This window comes from Protopterus annectens, chromosome 2.part1 (assembly GCF_019279795.1).
Source record: "Protopterus annectens isolate FY-2018-M chromosome 2.part1, PAN1.0, whole genome shotgun sequence".
In the NCBI taxonomy this organism is placed as follows: Eukaryota; Metazoa; Chordata; order Ceratodontiformes; family Protopteridae; genus Protopterus; species Protopterus annectens.
The window spans coordinates 1,325,865,473-1,325,885,142 of record NC_056729.1 but is presented as its reverse complement, the minus strand read 5'-3'; the positions used below and the strand labels follow the sequence as shown (position 1 = coordinate 1,325,885,142).

The following is a 19,670-nucleotide window of genomic DNA, read 5'->3' as shown; positions in this document are numbered from 1 at the left end:
AGGAATAAAATGTCCATTTTCTCTTTTAGAAATTACCTCATTCATGATATTCTCCACTAATTAATGTGGGTAACCTCTTCTTTAAAACATTCTGCTTAACTTTTGGCATTCATTCAAAAAATTGTCATTCAGAGTGACCGTACGAGCTACTCTAACAAATTGGCCTTTTAGGACCCCTCTTTTTTTGGTATAGGGGTGGCAGCTTGTAAAATGCAAGAAATTGTTAGAGTAAGTCTCTTTGCTAAATATTTCAGACACAACCCTGTTATTTTGGACGTCTTTTTTAAGCATACTGTCCAAGTAAGCTATTTCTGTTTCACTAACAGTGTGTGTGAATTTCAGAAAGGGAGTTGAATTATTAATGTATTCAAGGAATGGGTTAATTAGTTATTTTGGCCCATTCCAAAGAATAAAAATGTCATCCAAAAAAAATGGGTGTACAGATGGCAAAATGGGAAGAACTGAGATCCAATTAACAATCCAATTAAAAATCTTTTCTCCCATCCAAGCATCACGATGTTGGTATACATGCCTCTGCATGCTGCACTCATCACTACACCTTCTTTTTGGAAGAATATTTCTTTTCAAACAAAATACCATTTCTAGCAACTGCTCAAGCATGTTAATTCTATGCTATGGCAAGCTTTTGTCCACCAAATAGTCACAAAACCATTGAATCCCCAAGTTGTGGGGAATGACGGTATAAAGGTCCATTACATCTATAGTTATAAGGGTATAAGAACTATTAAAAGTCACTGAATTAATCTTTTTCAGAAAATCCCAAGAATCAATACACAGTAAAGGTTCAGTTTTTAACAGCCCTTTAACTTCTAAGTCAAGGTATTTAGCCAATGGGTGGGTAATGGAGCCTCTAGTATCCACAATTGGACGTAAAGGGGGCTGGTGTATGTCCTTATGTATTTTTGGTAAACCAAAATGAAATGATCTCCCTGAAGTAACAGGACATATAAAATAGTGATAAAAAATAATTTATATTTTGTTTATTATTGAATATTTTTTACTTAGCCTTTGGGGTTTGGATTTACATTCCCTATTGGCTGGGTGATGTTTTAAGGAAAGGGTGACTGGTTTATTAACCGCACATATTTTTCTTGTATTAAATGAACTTTTTAATGTTGGATTTTACTTATAATGATATTTAGACATTTCCCCTTTAAATTGTACAAGGAAGTGACATCAGTATTTTTTAAGTATTTAACTGTTGTCTTACTTTTACCTATTTGTCTGATAAAGTTCCAGTGTAAATTTAATATGGGCTGAACGCGCTTACAAGTTTTATATAAATAAATGTTTTTTTTCATCCTTTATCCGGAGTAAGCTGCTTGTGACTTTTCTGGGTTTTTGGACTTTGCTTATGGTTTGTTGCCTATTTATGTATTGCTTTTAGGCATCTATGTTAGTTGTGCTGTGCATACTTCTCAGCTTTCCAGAATACTGTAAAATGCCTCACTGTGTCTTCACTCAGTCTCACACACACACACACACACACACACACACACACACACACACACACACACACAATATTGTTGCATACCTACTACATGACTCCTACGTGCACATCACAGTCTATCTCCTTGATCTGTTCATTCCACTCTCTATCACCCTCCAAATATTTTAAGGATTAAGCTGTTGTTCTCTTGTAAACTGAATTACATACATATCTTACAGTTTTGTATATTTTCTTCAGAAAAAAAAGTTGTCATTACATACAGAACGACTGAAACAATGCATATGTGTTTGTGCATATGTGTGTGTGTGTGCACACGTGCGCGTGTGTGTATGTGTGTCTTTGTGTGCATGTGTATGTGTGTGTATGTGTGTGTGTGTGTGTGCGTGTGTGTGTATGCATGCGTGTGTGATACAACTACTAGGTCTATACCATTCATCTTCATTCCAAACAAGAAACATTTTTCCTATAGACATACTGCCACTCAAAACCTTAACAAAAACAGCAATGCACTTGTATGAACCAAAACTGACAACAGTAAGAGTGACTGCAAAATGAAAGAAATGCAGTCACCAGTTTAAAGACTGTATTTATTTCATTTAGTAACCAGCAGGAAAATAGTTTCATTATATCCTAGCAGTAGCCATATTATGTGTGAATTCCCAAATGCCTATCATTACAGTATAATGAAGGTTACAGAGGCTCATCAACAACAGCACTGTTATCATGTGAACTTCCTGCTGAATTCAAATAAGGGTCATCTTTGTAATGATTTAGAATTCCAACAACAGAAGTTAAAGCAATTACTTGGACATCGCTGCTATCAATAGGCAAAAATACTCTCGTCCTCAGAATTGCTTTCATGATAGCTTTAGAGGAATGCCAAACAGGACATCAAAGGTCAGAGGGCATTCCTCAGAGAAATTACATGCAGGTGGATCACCACATAATGAAAAATATCAGAAAAAAAGGCAAAAATATTTTCAAATTATGAAATAATTAGTTAAAGCACAGAAGCAGACATTACAGCAATAAAACTATGAAGGTAAGAACATGCAACATTCTCAGAGATTTCTACCTGGTCATCTATAGGAATGAAATATTTCCCTTGAACTTTCTTATATAAGAAAACATTTAATCTTTTAAGGTTCTTTCGCTGTATTTGCTAGAAATATTCAGTACAAAAAAAATGATAACCATGTAATTACCTTGAACTGTTTTTAACATTTTGTTATTCAGCACTCACTGCTGTCATTGGTGGCAATTGTCTTAAAGGCCATCCACTCTTTCTGAAGAGTATGCAAACTGTCAGGTACATGGATCTTCAGTAAGAAATGATATATGACTTTTGATATTATCTTTTACATTTCCTGATAAGCATGACAGCTTCTTTTCTTACTTTTGACTCATTGTACACTTGTAAAATGAATACGTTCATTGTCTCTTTCTAAGTAAATGAGGCAGTCCATTAAAATGACTTTCTTAATTCAGTAGTGTGCTTTCTTCTTCAAAAGGGCAGACATTACTTAGACATTCCATCTAGTACTGCCTGTGTTTGTAGTAAATAATGTTTAACTTTCTTCTAAAGGTTTTCAATTTGCTTACTTTATTCTGCAAGTCATCCTTTACCTACAAGCACAGTATCTGATTTCTTGTTCACATGATGAATATTCAAGATGCACCTTTATAAATGGATACTTGATGCACCCAGAGGAATTACACAGTCAGATAGCCAAATTAAATCTGGTCCATTAAATAAGAAAAGGGTTAGGCCTGATGTTTCTTTGTATTCTGCGAATTGTTTCATCTTAAGATATACATTGTAATTCAGTCTGTTCTTCCCAAACCCCACATGCTTTACTTAGCTTTGGATTCATTCATTTTGTTTAGATTTGTGTATGTAAATTAATAATATACCAAATGATGACAATACCGTGCATGTAACATTTTACATCTATAGCATTTTACAACATATTTACTGTCTTTTAAGACAGTGAACATAGCAAATATGAGACATTGTACAAGGTAACATCATGAATTATCACAGTAGATTAACTTTTCACACAGTTTGGATACAAGTACCATTTGGTAGGAGTATCCATGTGCAATTCTGTGCATACCAAGCATAATAGCATGGAAATTTTTCAAAAATCCTTTCCTGCAAATCCCTTACTACAATGCCCTTACAATAACAGCAATCATACCAAGTAACCGATTGACTGTTTTCTACACGGCAGGTTTGCACCAGCACTTTATTGTATTGTGGCATTGAGAATCCCACACTTTTAATGTAATCTGTGACATTTTATTCTACCGCATATTACATAAGAAAACCTCAGTGGTGTTGTAAAATGTGTATGTTAAAAGCACAAAGCAATTTTATTTTTATTTTATTTATTTTATTTTGAATTTGTTAACCAGGGTAAACACTAACTACAAATAACCAATTTCAGACTGAGCCCAAGAAAATGATGAAATACACAAAGGAAGTACAATTAATATTTAAGCAGAACAAAACAAGATTATATGAAGTATACATGATAATTATATACATTAATAGGGTCAAAACAAGTTAAAGTGAGTCTAGTTGTATTCAAGGTGTAAAAAGGACAATAAGTGCAATCAGTGCAGTGTGTCCAATGGAAGGCAAGCATTTCCAACAGGAGGATGTTTGCCTACCACTAATTGCTGAAAACAAATGCAGGTATCAACAGAGTGAAAAAAAAAACTTCTACCCCCTCCACAAAAATGCAGAAAACAAATGAAGTCTAAAAACATTTAATACATAAAATAGATTCACCCTTGAGTTATCAAGAGTCCACAAATGCCCTCCCATAAACAGAAAGATGCATGCATCCTCCTGAGTCCTAGAAGAAAGTGATAACAGTGCCATTTACCATTAATGCAGTGTGCAAGGATCAGCATTTATATGTCTCATGCATGCACAATGCATTAGGCATCCAGCCTTTACAACAAAGGATACAAAAAGAGACAAATTAAGGAAGAACTCTACCATTGTATGACAGCAATATTCCACTCCTAAGTGTGGAAAACATTGGTTTACCTGTGGCTGGCTTATTTGTTTGATCACTTTTGCTTTGCTGTCATGATCAAACCACAGTAGTCATGAGTAAACTCATTATTACCCACTCCTACTTGTGGATTATTGCTAAATGACTACACACTGAATAAAACAGTACATGACTGGACATTCAGGAGGTATTCAAAAACATTTAGAACACAGCATTAAGCAAAACAGTGTGAAGAGTAGAGACACACAGTGCGGAGGTAATTCAAAGGCCCAGATGTAGAATCATAGAATGCACAAAGCAACTGGGCCATATGACCATTTACACCTTGCCAGTGCCCACCCTTAGACATTACAGTGTGCTTGCACTATGACAGAAATAACACCATATGCATTGTATGCAAATGACTGTATAAGCCAATACAAATAATGGCCTATGTGTATAATGATGAATCAAAACATGGTGAGTAATTCATTGACATATAAAGCCAGCATCATGGCATTCATCCATTCTGTACATGGGGAATCTTTGTTATGTAGGGACTAGACTTGAGATATGATGTTCATGACTGCGGCACTTGTAGCTGAAAAACAAGCATTAGGGGCTGCTTTCAGATCCAGTATCATCTCCCTCCATAGCACAGAACACTGTTGGCCACTATTGTGTGGATAAGAAGATCAAACAGGGTGTAGTAGACATATGTCACCCTGATGACTGTCAGGCTGACTAAATTTGCAGATGATTGCAAATTAGGAGCTGTCATTGAATCTCACACTGACATAAATGTTCTCCAGGAGGGGCTGAAACAGACACACAACTGGTGTCAGAGCCATGGATTAAAACTAAATGCCAAGAAATACATAATCAATAGTATCCTTTGGTAAGTCATCCATCCCTGGTAACTATCATATTGACAACACACTCCTAACCCCTTAGAGTTGACCTAGTAGTCAGGGACTTAGGGATACACATAGACAGTAATCTAGCCTTTGACCATCACATGTCTACAGTGGTGAGAAAATATTTTTATGTTGTACAACTTATAAACAAAGGTATGGCATCCAAGTCCAAAGAAGTCAGTGTTCCACTGTATTTAGCATTCATCAGACTCATCACTGAGTACAATGCCCCTTTTGGTATGTACATAACCAGGCATATCTACCAACTGGAATTTCCACAGAGGTTCTTCACTAAAAGAATACAGGGTGTAAGTCAAATGTCCTATGCAGACCGCCTCAAGTCCCTGTCCCTGTATTCTGTCTCCTACAGGCTTTTGAGGGGAGATCTATGCCTGGCATACAAGGCATAGTCAGACCCCACTCTGATGAACCTCCTGCATATTCACAAAACAAACAGCACCAGAATTACCCATTCTAAAGACTTAAACCTTGCCTGTGAAATAAATAGGACTTGCTGGAAAGATAGTTAGATATGATTCTCAGAGACTATATTGTCTATGGATCAGGCTCTCCATCCATGTGAAGCAGAGGTCCTCCCTAACACAATTCAAGTGCATCTTGGACAATTGGATGGGAACCCAGAAATTCATCCCTGGTTTGGCACTTATGGTTCTAATGGACACGGGTAACCTGTAAATGGTTCAGCTCCCAGACCCATGCTTACAGTTATCAAGGGTATCAGAACTTGTCAGAGATTTGTGATGCATGGCTAGGCTTAAAAAGGACCTTGTGGTCATTAGCCAAGTAAACACCTATGAACTTATGAACACGCATACGGAATCAAGGGAAATATGTGTTCTAAGCATCCCTGTGGTTAAGAAGATATATGCAGCATTAACCAACCTTACTATAGGGATCTTTTCATGTCCAAGGGGGGTACTGCAGGAGCTTCACAGGTATCAACCATGATTCCCACATCTGGTACATGTGCAAGTTCTACCAACATTTCAAACATGCTGACTTCCCACAGAGGTGGGTACGCACACTGGCAAGCACAGAAGCCAGTATATTCTGTTACCATTTAAACAGGTGGCAGGCACATACATTGATGCCCAGTACAGTAGAGAGTCGATTATCCAAATTAATTGGGACCTAGGGTAGTTTGGATAATCAAACATATAATTGAACCAGATAAAAAACTTCTAAAATCTTGTTTTCTCTGCATGCAGGAATACACTTTTACATCATTCAGCGATTCCAGTGGACAAAAAAAGAATATTTTTCACACATGAGTTAGCTATAAGCTCAAAAAATATGCTCAAGTGAATATGTATAATGTTTACATATTCAGAACATATGATTTTTTTCCTACCCGAAAACTTTGGAATGCTGGTTTGGATAATTAATGTTTCAGAGAATTGATGTTCGGATAATCGACTCTCTACTGTATTGTGTTTTTCAGGTGATGCAGGATATTCAGTTTTTTGACATGATGCTGTAGCATATGAAGGAGCATTTGTTTTCCATGGACAGTAAATGAGAGAACAACCACTACTATGTATATTACAACATAGCCCATTTTTTTCTGATGTCCTGGAAAAGACTGATTACACACACACACACAAACACACATCACCATCAAGGCACCACCTTCTACACACAGTGGCCAGTACATCAACCACCAACTGAAAGAGCTTCCACTCCATTGAATGCTAGGTGGTGTGCAGCTAAAGCACAAGGTATCATATTCAGTGCATCTGTGTGCCATGCTGGCAGTTCCCATGATTCCCACATCAAGCACATGTGCAAATTCTACCAATATTTCACACATGCTGACTTCCCATATAGGTAGGTACACACACTGGCAAGCACAGAGGCCAGTATATTCTGTTACCATTTAAACAGGTGGCAGGCACATACATTGATGCCCACTACAGTAGAGAGTCGATTATCCAAACTAATTGGGACCTAGGGTAGTTTGGATAATCAAACATATAACTGAACCAGATTAAAAAACTTCTAAAATCTTGTTTTTTCTGCATGCAGGAATACACTTTTACATCATTCAGTGATTTCAGTGGACAAAAAAGAATATTTTTCACAACCGAGTTGGCTACAAGCTCAAAAAATATGCTCAAGTGAATATGTATAATGTTTACATATTCAGAACATATGATTTTTTCCTACCCGAAAACTTTGGAACGCTGGTTCGGATAATTAATGTCTCGGATAATTGATGTTCAGATAATCAACTCTCTACTGTATTGTGTTTTTCAGGTGATGCAGGATATGCATTGGAACAATCTTTGGTGATTCCTGTCTGAAATCCTCAGACCATGGCTACGTTGGCTTGCAACATCACAGATATGCACACATGGAACATTATCAAATGTGTGTGTTTTGACCACTAAAGGGACAGTTCCATTGCTTGGATATATCCAATGGTACATTGCAGTATGCATCTAAAACCTACAGTCAGATATTCATGGTGTGTGACATGTTAAGTAATATGCAAGTACTCCAGCAGATCTATTAACCTGAAGTCACTGCAGTCCTGCATAGAGGACTTGTCATACAATGAGATGATAAGGTGGTACAGAATTAGTAGAAAAAAACAGACTCTAGTAATACCCCATGCAAAGCACAGGTGGGCACAATACATTGTGACACTGGCAAAGAGGTTGCATCTGGTTCACAGCTATGGGCCATGATACAGATAATACATAATAAAATTGCTGCATGCATTATCACACCCAGGCTATGAAGTACAGTGCAATGACTGGCCTCTCTATGCATCAACACTTACCTGCCAATACTAGAAACTGGACAGGACACAGTCATCACCATTTGCACATGTGGAGTGGAGCTCATTGACATGTGCCAGCAATAATATCATATGGTCAAAGTCATGTGAGGTAGATGTGGTAGCCACTCATGGGAGCAACAGGTTTTGAAGGAATCAGGGATTACATCCTCCTGTGAAAGGGTGAAGCTACCATGTTGTGAATGTTGACCATGTATATTAGGTTGACCTACTGTTATAGAGTTTGATGTAGTCTATAGAAGGAAAGGAATAACATTTCAAAAGGGTGTATGGGAACCCTGATGTAGTGCTCCATGTTGGATATAAGTTGTCAAAGACCCAGATAATGGCCATGAATAGGCCGTGCACTCTCAGTCAACTGGAGAAAGTGATGGTGTAAAACTACATAAATGGAATTGGGACGGCTGGTGAGGTGAACCATGGCAGGAACCTAAGGAATATCATCAGCAATGACAATGAGACCTATAATAACCAGGAATGTTGGCCACTGACTGCATGTTACCTATGGAATGTTGGCCACTGACTGCATGTTACCTGTGGACAGACTGTGACTGCCCCCCTTGCCTCTGAATGTTCCTGTAGCCATGCCCAGCATGGTCTCCAAAAGCAGAATGTAGGGTGGTTAAAATCTCCATTATGGATGCACCCATTAATGCTATGTGGGCTACCAAGCATCTGAGCAATCCTGCCTGTTCTCTGTCACTAGGCTTCATGAAGCTGTGCAGAAATTGTAGGTCATTCCACATCCCAAACCAGATTCATACAGGCAATGCACCCCAGACAAAAATTATGTCATGGTGCATGTAGAAGCTGTGGCTAGATCACTGTCCTGAACATATGGTGATTGATGGGAAGTGTTGTACTTAAGTTAAAGTGGTGATGTCCACCAACATACCTCACCCTATGGTGCGTGCATGCACATCAGGGGTAGTGAGTCTGACAGATGCCTTCCATGGTGGTGACCTTGTGTTGCATGGATTGAGCTGACAGTTACAGGATGTCCAGCATTAAACACTGGTGTGGCTAGAAATCTGACCTACTCCTCCACCATCACATTGTATGTAAGGGATATGTGTGAGCCCTCCAATGTTAGCATTGCTGACAGCGCCACTGTGTCTTCTGAATGTGCTATGCATATGTTGCCATAGGTGACCTGCTAAAGTCAGGCATATGCCACCTTCTCATTCTTGACAATAACATACCTATGCAGCAATGAAACACATATCCTTAGCACCAAAATACTTGATATACATATTACTGCATGATATCATCTGTGGATACCATATAGACACATACATGCATTACAGTGCAAGATGCATCTGTTGCAGCCCTGACGTACCCGGAGAAAAGAATTGCAGAGGTCTTTGCTGAATACATTCTCCTCAGATACACAATCATTGTACAGCATGGAAATGTACCTGTTTTCACTAACCTGGTGCATCCCCAACAGACACTTGGGCAGTAGACAACAGCCCAGGTGTAACATTTAAGCCTCTACCAGGTATTGTAGTCTGCTCAACATCTCCAGTTAGGGGTACTAGGAACTCTTCTATCTCAGTGTGCCACTCCTTTTTTGGTGGTTGGACTCTAGGAGGGGCAGACGCAGACAAACAACTGGTGTCAGAGCCATGGACTAAAACTAAATGCCAAGAAATGCATAATAGCATTCTTTGGGAAGTCATCTACCCCTGGTAACTGTCGTATTGACAGCACACCCCTTAGTGTTGACCCAGTGGTCAGGGACGTAAGGACACCCATAGATAGTAATCTAGCCTTTGACCATCACATGTTTACAATAGTGAGGAAATCATTTTATGTTGCTCAACTTATAAACAAAGGTATGGCATCTAAGTTCAAGAAATTCATTGTTCCACTGTATTCAACATTCACCAGTCATTCACCAGTCCTATCACTGAGTACAGTACCCCTCTTGGTAGGTACCTACCCAGGCATATCCAACAACTGGAGCATCCACAGAGGTTCCTCACTAAAAGAATACAGGCCATAAGTAAAATGTCCTATGCAGACTGTCTCAAGGCCCTATCCTTGTATTCTGTCTCGTGCAGATTTTTTGAGTGGAGATCTATGCCAGGCATACAGGGCATTGTCAGACCCCACTCTGATGGACCTCTTGCATATCCACTAAACAAACAGCACCAGAATTACCCATTCTAAAGACCTAAATGTTGCTTGTGATATAGGACCTGCTGGACAGACAGGTATATATCCCAGAGACTACCTTATCTATGGAACAGGCTCCCCATCCATGTGAAGCACAGTTCCTCCCTAACCCAATTCAAGTGCAACTTGGACAATTGGATGGAGAACAGGAAATTCATCTCTGGTTTGGCATCTATGTCTCTAAAGGATACAGAAAACCTGTAAATGGTTCATCTCCCAAGCCCCTGCTTGTAAATGTTTCATCTCCCAAACCCCTGCTTATACTTACCAAGGGTATCAGAACTTGTCAGAGATTTGGAATGCATGGCTAGGCTTAAAAGGCCCTTGTAGTTGTTAGCCTAGTAACATCTCCCTGGAGATATCCCTTGTCTTGTTCTTTGCACAGAATAACAGCCTCTTTACCATAAGCCACAATATGCCACCTCATGGAGAGGGGCAAATAATGAGAACCTTGTATGGGAAGGACAGTGAGAGAGAGGTGAATAAAAACAGATATGGGAAGATGGGGGTATTATATGCACACAATATACCCATATCAACAAATATACATACACTCTGTACTCTCTCTCTCTCTCTATATATATATTTATATATATATATATATATATATATATATATATATATATATATATATATATATCCTAACTCTCATCTTCTTTTCACTTTCACAAACTATATTTCATTAACCTTATCTTCCTTTAATTATCAAAATTTCCATTTTCTTTAAAACGTTGTTCTTGTACTATAATTATTTTTATATTTCGGCTTTCACATATGCAATTATACAATTTTATGAGTATTATGTTTTGCTGCTTTCATTTTTCATCTTTGTAATATACTGTATTACTTTAGCCTTATGACCCATGTCATGCCTGGAAAGGGTCCTTGGACTGGTGTACCTACCTGATTAACAAATGTATAAATAAGGCAGGGATAATAGTCAAGGAACAAAAAGGCACAGTGGGTGGATAACTGGTTATAGGGTGGGATGGACTACTAACAAGGTATGGGGAATGACATATAAAGGATGGGAATGCCAGGATGGGAGGTAGGGCAAGGTACAGTGGGTCTTGCTAGACCATTCTAGAGGACTGGCTATCTAGAAATCAGTCATTTCCATGCTTGATGCCATGGACAGGCTCTGTCCTCTGTAGCCTTTTAGTTGGAATTGGCTGGTCACATGATTCCAGTGTCAGGATGTTCTCCACAGTGTCAAGGCAGGCATCCAATTGCCAGCATACATCAGACACAACCAGTATCCACGCCTCATTCTAGGTGACTACAGGAAACCCTTCTGTACAATTCTCAGAAGAGCAGCTTCCTCCACCCTCCTGAGAAGTGTCCACAGAAGCACCAGACACTTCAGCTGGCAAAAAAACATGTCCACATGCCTCTCTACTACCGCCTCTGGTGGATGAGGAAAAACAGAGATAACTGTATACATAAGTACACCTGTATTATACAAACAGAACAGCAGTTTCACTTTGAAGTAATTCATATGGTATAAGTGCCGTGACACTGAGAGAGATTTTCAGCTCTTGTGATTCAGACCCTCGTTATTCATTTCACACAACTCTGCCACTGTAAAAGAAAGTAGGAAGACCATAGTACATCACTGAGACTGTGAAATAGAGAGGAAGAAAACAAATGTGCAGTAACAAGAAAAATATAAAAATATACATTGTTTATTGCACATAGTTGGCATAATCTCGATAACCTCTGCCACCTACTGGAGAAATAAGTTGGGGTAGCAGCAACACCAATCCACATATCTGCACCTGCCTGCTCACCAGAATGGATACTGGCAGTGGTATTACTTACAGTGCTGGTAAGCTGCTGTCAATCATCCATATTATATAATTACATTATATAATGGAGCATCATAACAGACCAGCAGGTACTCCTCAAAATCCATATGAAGGAGATACTACAAAATCCTGATATTTCTGTAATACCAGGCAAGGGCCTTGTTGAACTTAGCTCCTGAGGAGGCCATGCGCTCTCAAAAGGTTCACTCGTGAGCTGCCTTGTGAGGTGCACCATAGGGCAGCAATGGTAAGGCACCTATAGTATCTATAGCTCAGAGTCATGGTGCTATGAACTTCACAGCCTGTGTTCATGAGCATAGTGTGCACATCTTTTTAGCACTAGGTCTAGCATGGACGAGGAGGCTAACGCAGCTTACGTTGATAGTGCAAAGCATATGTAATTCAAAGACAGTCACACTAAAATCCCTCATTGGTATAAATACTATACTGTGAGTATCAGTCTTAGTGACATAGAAAGCAGGGTCACCTTGGTGTGGGAGACCTCACTACGACGAACATGTCAGGAATTATGGTTTTACTGAAGAAGATATTGCACTTTCATATAAGCTCACTAAAGGATATTACAACACCTTGTAATATACCATTGCACTGTACTGAATACCCATGATGCATGTCAACAACAGGGACAGAGAACAACCAGTTGATGTAGGTGGGATAGCACATTACAAGGTTGTGCCAGTTCCATATATATATATATATATATATATATATATATATATAGATGTGTATCTGTGTGCATGGGGAGAGACTTTGGCAAGGAGGATAGCACAAGAGCATGGCATTTACATGTCCAGCTGTGAAGAAGGGGGGGGGGCTTTGGCATGGAAAACAACATGAGGCCATGACAGAGACACATCTAGCTCTGTGGGGGGGGTTAGCAAGAAGCAAGCATAAGGGCATGACACATCATTCCTCTTCATATATAAACATGTCTCTTGTCCCACAAAAATGTCTGCCCTTCTTCCCCCCACTCCCATCTGTCTTTAATTTTAGCAACCTTTGTGGGTATTCTTTGCTTGATATTCCCTCCTTTTATTCTTCTGTTTCCCTATTTTCTCCTGATTTACATGATAATTTCTATTGGCACTTTACTGTCCCTCTTTGGCCAGCTCACAGTGCCTGAGCTGTAGCAATGAGGTGGTTTATTGCACTTGTAAGCACGTATAGCCATGTGAATGCTTTCCTTTGACATTGATGGCATCAGGTACATTAGTGCATCTTCCTCACTACATTTCCTATCATAACTGCTGCCTATACTACAGCTGCTCTAATTTCCTCTGCAACCCTTTCCTCGTACTACCAGCGCAATGCTGGTCCTAATACATGGCTAATTAGCTACAGGCCACACTACTCTATGGTGTCTTTGATATTTAGTGATGCTTCCTACTGTAGCAAATGTTTCAGAATACCCCTCTCAGTACAAATGCAGGCACTTACTGTTTGTTTATTTATTCTTTTTTTTTGACAAAGAGATGAGGATGTCTCCCTCAGTCTCTTTTCAGTGACCAGCATACAATCCTTCAATTTAAAAGCTATATACAAAGCAAAGTAGCTAAAACTGAATATTATAAACAGTAATGCCAATTTTAAACCAGGTAATGCTTTATTTTAAAGTGTGCATTGTGTACCTTTTTTTTCTCACTGGAGGTTTTCTCCCTGGGCCTGTGCTTAAAAAGGGTTACCCACCCAGACAAACTTTCCTAGTGAACAAAAGCAATAAATAAATAAATAAATACTCAAACAAACATTCACAACTAAAAACTTTGTATAAGTTGCAAGATAACTACCAGATCAATATCACCCGCTAACTACATATGGTAACCAACAGTCATTCTGCATCCTGTGGTATCCAGCAGACATTAAGATGTTTTCTGGAAGATTCCAGGCTATGTGCAACTCTAAAACATCAGTGCATGTACACAGCCATAGAAAAGTTGCCTAAAACCTATAGGCAGTATGATAAGCTAATAAGAGGTTTTTCTAGTTACATGGCTATAAAATGACACATTAAGTTAATCCCAAAGAAAATGTAACCATTCTTAAATGATCCATGTTACCTTGCATCCTACTGTGTAACGTGAGCAGAACACTTATTATGCTTATTTCTTAAAGTAGGCCCAGACACTAAAATGAATAGGAGAATAACTGTGTACCCCTATCGGCCCTAGTGTGAGCAGTGCAAGAAATTAAGCTGGGACTTAAATCTCCTGCAAAAATTTGAGTTTATCATAAAGAGTTAAAGAAGGCATTTTCTCCATACAATGTGGAAATCTGTGTGCTGGTCAAAGGATAATCTGACCCAGACAGAAGTCTTAATGAAGCTGAAATGCAAAGTCAGTTTGTCCTTGATAATAGTACATATCTTAGGAATAAGATGAAAGATCGAAAGAATTTGGGTGACAAAAAAGAATATCTAAATTCCTAATGTGTTGAGCATCATAGAAGATGCAACTGCATTTGCCTTTTGAGTACAGCGTTGAAGAATTCAACTGTTTGTGTGGGTGAGAGCAAAAAGAACATGCTATTCTCTCCAACTAAGGGCCATATGAAAAATACGAAGTATGACAAAGCATAGACAGGATATTATTAAAGGTAGAATGACTGAAAGAAAAACGACATCTTAAGGACAGACAACTAGATATAAAATTAATTACTACACAGTTCTATTACAGAAACATAAAACCTTGGCCAATTATAAAGCTGTTGAAGGACAATATCCAGCCTGAGGTGGCCTTCATTTTTATGGATTGCTTAAAAGGGAGTACAGTATTAGTTTGCAGTGCCACTGGAGGTGACTTTCTATTCATAGTAAAATCATTACATTGGTGACAGATACCATTTGGTAACCATATGCAGAGAAGCCCCTGATGTATGTGAAGTGGAGCCAAGAAGTGGCTAAGAAGTGCACAAAACACAGAGATGATTGCTGAAGAGTGTATTTGTAGGTGGAATGTTATGCAGATATAATTTACTACCAGACCTAAAGTTGTGATTTAATAGCCCCTAAGAGGTTAACTGAAAACCCTGCATATCTTATTTTAAGTTTTATTTGGCAACAATGTGGAAATGAAAAGATGAGTGGTTTTAAAAATGAGGGATTACAAATAAGGGTACTATATAGGGTTGTCCCTGTCTTAGATCTCTCTTTGGGATCCTATCCAGCTCTTCCACCATTGAATGTCTAGCATTTTTCAACAACTGTGTTGGAGATTTGGACTTGCTAGTACCAGACATCCATCTTCCCCGAAGAACCTTCTTCTAGAGGAAGACCAGTTCTTTTTCACAACAGTGATGCAAATTCACTCTAGTAGCCACTGTATAGCTCTTTCTATGAAGTAGCTACATCACCAGCCTCTTAGGGAGGTGTGGGCACTGGTGTGGTTTCACTACTGCTACCTCCCGCATCTGACTGTCACCATTCCCAGCTGTGTGGATTTGCGTGTACACAAGGTAGTGTTTTAATTCTATGTCAAGTTGTCTGTAACTACCAAAAATAATCAAGAGGAAAACAACATTCTTGGCAGACCCCATATTTCAATCCAAACAGATGGAGTAATGCAACATTCACTATTACCAGTTCATTACCCAGGGTTTCTTAATACATTGCTTTCCCCTTTCACACAACAGTCTTTTCTAGAAACTCTCAAAAGGAGCTTTTGACATGTTTTCCTTCCTTTAAATAAGAATGCTGTTTCTATTCATACCACAATTCAGAAGTTAACCACTCCGACCCCAAATTAGGAAAAAGAAAGATTTCTTTCTGCTCCCAACCTAGAACTACCAACATTATGATAAAAAACATGTAATTAACACTGCATTAAAACAAGATTTCAAAAAAGGCAAGAATATAATGCCAGGATGTAAAAAGTCAGAATTACTCAGACAGAATTTTTTGTGGCAAGTCTCACAAGGAACCCTTGAATGTTTTTCCTTACTTTAAATACATATCATGTTTCTCAACTCCTCTTAAAAATTACAAACAGTTAATTAATTTAGCTATAAGGTAGGAAACAGAATGTTTTCTTTCTGACCTTAACTTTTAGAACTCAAATTATTCGAGGTAAAATAACATTGCAGAGGTATTTTTCAAAGTAATAATGCATCGTTTCATGACCTGCAATGTGCTGCCCATTGGCAATATCACAGTTCAAGAAAAGTTTAACAAAAAACACCAGAATAGCAGTCAACTATTATTTGTTCCCTGTCTTTCTTCCTTATATGCAATAAGTTAAACAGGTCCGTTTGGATCAGTGTTCTGCCCAGGTTGCCAGATTGAATAAATAAGTAATGGATATTAGTGATTTCCTTAAACAAAACAAAAAAAAGCAAGTTTGTTAGCAGTTACTGCTCAAGCTGCTTTACTTGTCTCTACCTTCACCTTCAGACTATATATGATAGTTCCTCCCCCACACTTAGGCACAAACAAAAATAAAAACATCTGCTCTCTATTTTAGATCCCAGCATGATGACATTCTTAAGTCTTCACGGATCATAATTTTAAACATACTTGGAAAAGAAACGATTCAGCAAAACCACCTACCAAACTGGAACCACCTCCAAGATGCTAAAAGAAAAAACTTACGCTAAATTCACAAAAAAACTATGGTTAAAAGTTTCCATCCCATTGTGATGCCATCCTGTTAGTATTATTCTTCAGCTAAACAACCAAGTTCACCTGTATTGATAGATGAACTATTTCTCTTGATATTATATATATACTACAATAACTCCTGTAGCTATGAATATAATAAAGTATGTAAATGTTTACAGGCAATACTACAGTTTCACCTTACTGAATTATATTAGGCAGCAGCATAATGCTAATCACTATGGCCCAGCTCACACTATTTTACTAGGTGGTACTGAATTATGCTAAACTGAATTATCTATGCAGTATCGCAGCAATATGAAAAAACTGATGTACTAAACCTGTTAAACCTGCTTATACACAAACAAACACACACACACACACACACACAATATATATATATATATATATATATGGTCACATATGACAACCACACACCACACACCACCGACAACCATAACCGACAAACCATAAAACCAAGTCCATACACACAACCACCACACGCAAACACGAAAATAGCCACACGGCCCATACCACACACAACACACACAACACCCACACAACAATAACAAACAAAACACAAACCACACTAAAATCACACCACCACACACACAACACAACCTACCACTATAAACCCTGAAGCCTAAACCTTACCCCTTCACTAAGTCATGCCTTACCCTAACCCTACCTACCTAACCCACTTACTAACACCCCTAACCCCTTTATCCCCTAACCCACGCCTCATAAACCCACCCCTATTAACCCTAACCCCCATCCCCTAACCCTACCACTCCCTTCCTAACCCCCACCTTCCCACCCTAACCCTACCCTAACTAACTAACACCCACTATCTCCCACGGACCCACTCCACACTTACCTGCACCCACCCTACTCACCCCTAGTCACTCGCACATACCGCTCACACATCCTCATGTCGGCATCCATCCTCGCGTGTTTGTCATCCGTCGTCTAGGTCTTCTTCTGCACTGTCGATATTCTGCTCGCGTCGGTCGCGTCGGTCTTCTTCGATTCTTCTGGAGCTCGCTCATGTCCCGATGTTCGCGCTGTCGACGAAGTCAGGTAGAACCATATATATATATATATATATATATATATATATATACGTGTATATATATATTAACTAGTTTTGTACAAGTCTCAGCTAAAAAAAGGTCCTTTGACCACTGCTTTAACAAAAAGAAATAAATAAACAAAATTCTGACTCTGTTGTTACCACCACCATTAAAGAATTGGGCCGTGAAACACTTGGAAGATTCCAAATATCTCTTTGTATGAAATTAATTAACATTCACCTGATTGCACAGAGGTGGCATAGAGGAATAAAACCCTGAGTATTGCCAGGTGACCTGGGTTCAAATAATGGCTCAAGTGACTGGCAAAGCAACAGGAAGGTATGGGCATGCCCATCCTGGGTGGGAGGGCATTTGTAAATGATGCTCCCTACATGGAGCTGTGCTCCAAAGAAGGGAGTTGCCTTAGGCTATAGTAGATGAGAGAGGGGGCAGGGGACAGAGTTGGCAGGGAATATAAAAGAAAACACCTGGATGGATGTAAAGATGGCTGAGACCTTAGGATGCCATTAGAATCCATGACCAGCCCTAACAATGCCAGAGTTATTGCAGGAGTTGGAGGTTAGCTGGTAGACCCAGTGTGGACATCGGACACTAGGGATCCAAGCCAGTAAAATGAGGTCAAGGAGACCATAAAAAAATACAGTCACAGACTACCACTCAACCAAAAGTATAACCACTAGTCAATTAAAAAAAAAATCATTTGGATTTTTTAATGATTCTTCAAAAGGTACAGAACTAGATTAATTGCAAGCATGATTATAATAAGCACGTTTTTTTTTTCTGTGATACATAATAAATCCTACAAAATTCAATGAAAAGAGACCTGTGACTACTGGGTTCACGTGGTTCTCAAATGAATACAAATAAATAAACAAATAAAGCACTTAAACTGCATGTTTTTAGAATGCAGTAGAGAAATGAAATACCCAGAGAAAATGCCACGAGACAGACTGAGAACAACTCACTCAAAAAAATGCCTTCAAGGGAGGTTAAAACTGAATCTTTAGCTGTAGAAGTGGAAAGCAAAAAACTTAACGACTTACCAGCCATTATGTCACACTCAATAAACAGCAATATAGTTTAATTAATTGACTTAAATTACTAATATTGACATGCTTGATTTATATTTGAGCTATACATGGGAATAAAAATAATGGTACACAAGAAAGAATGGATCATACAGAGGAATAAAACAGATTTAAGGATGTGGCTCTAACCCAAATATAATGAGCACATCACATTCAGTTTTAACTGAATTCTACTCTTAATGTCTGACATTTTTATGCTTAAAAAATCTGACCATAATCACAATGCCAAGATTCAAGTTCAGTCTTTCATGATAAAAAAGGCAGTGGCAGTAAACAGGTTTTTTTTTTTTAGTTTAGTATTTTCTTTAGCGTCATGATCACTTATGGAGTGGATGCAAATTCTGTTACTTTTATCAGATGTGGTAAACAGTGTGAACACATGCTACTGCAGTGAACAAATATTTAATCTGCAAATAAATAAATTATATTCATATTTTGTTTTTCAGATTAATAGAGCTCCTTCCTTTTGTCAGAGTGAACTACCACTGGGGTATTATAAGCAAGTGCCTCACCTACAGTAAGGCTGCATTTGATCCCTTTGTTTACTCACTTCTGCGTCAACAGTACAAGAAAGTTCTGGTCAACATTGTCAACAGAATGCTTAAAAGGGACTTGTATCCATCATCAGGCCACAACAGCTCCTTGGATACAGAGAATGACTACTGTCTAC

At 38.6% G+C, this 19,670-nt stretch overlaps 1 protein-coding gene across 1 annotated transcript in view; it reads left to right on the top strand.

Annotated features, from left to right (window-relative positions):
• The window catches only part of GPR78 (G protein-coupled receptor 78), a 263,460-nt gene that overhangs the window by 242,341 nt on the left and 1,449 nt on the right, over positions 1–19,670 (top strand). The window contains exon 3 of the mRNA XM_044062797.1: positions 19,447–19,670. This exon is cut by the window's right edge and continues 1,449 nt beyond it. Within this exon, the coding sequence (XP_043918732.1) occupies positions 19,447–19,670 (224 nt within the window). The remainder of the gene's footprint in view (positions 1–19,446) is intronic.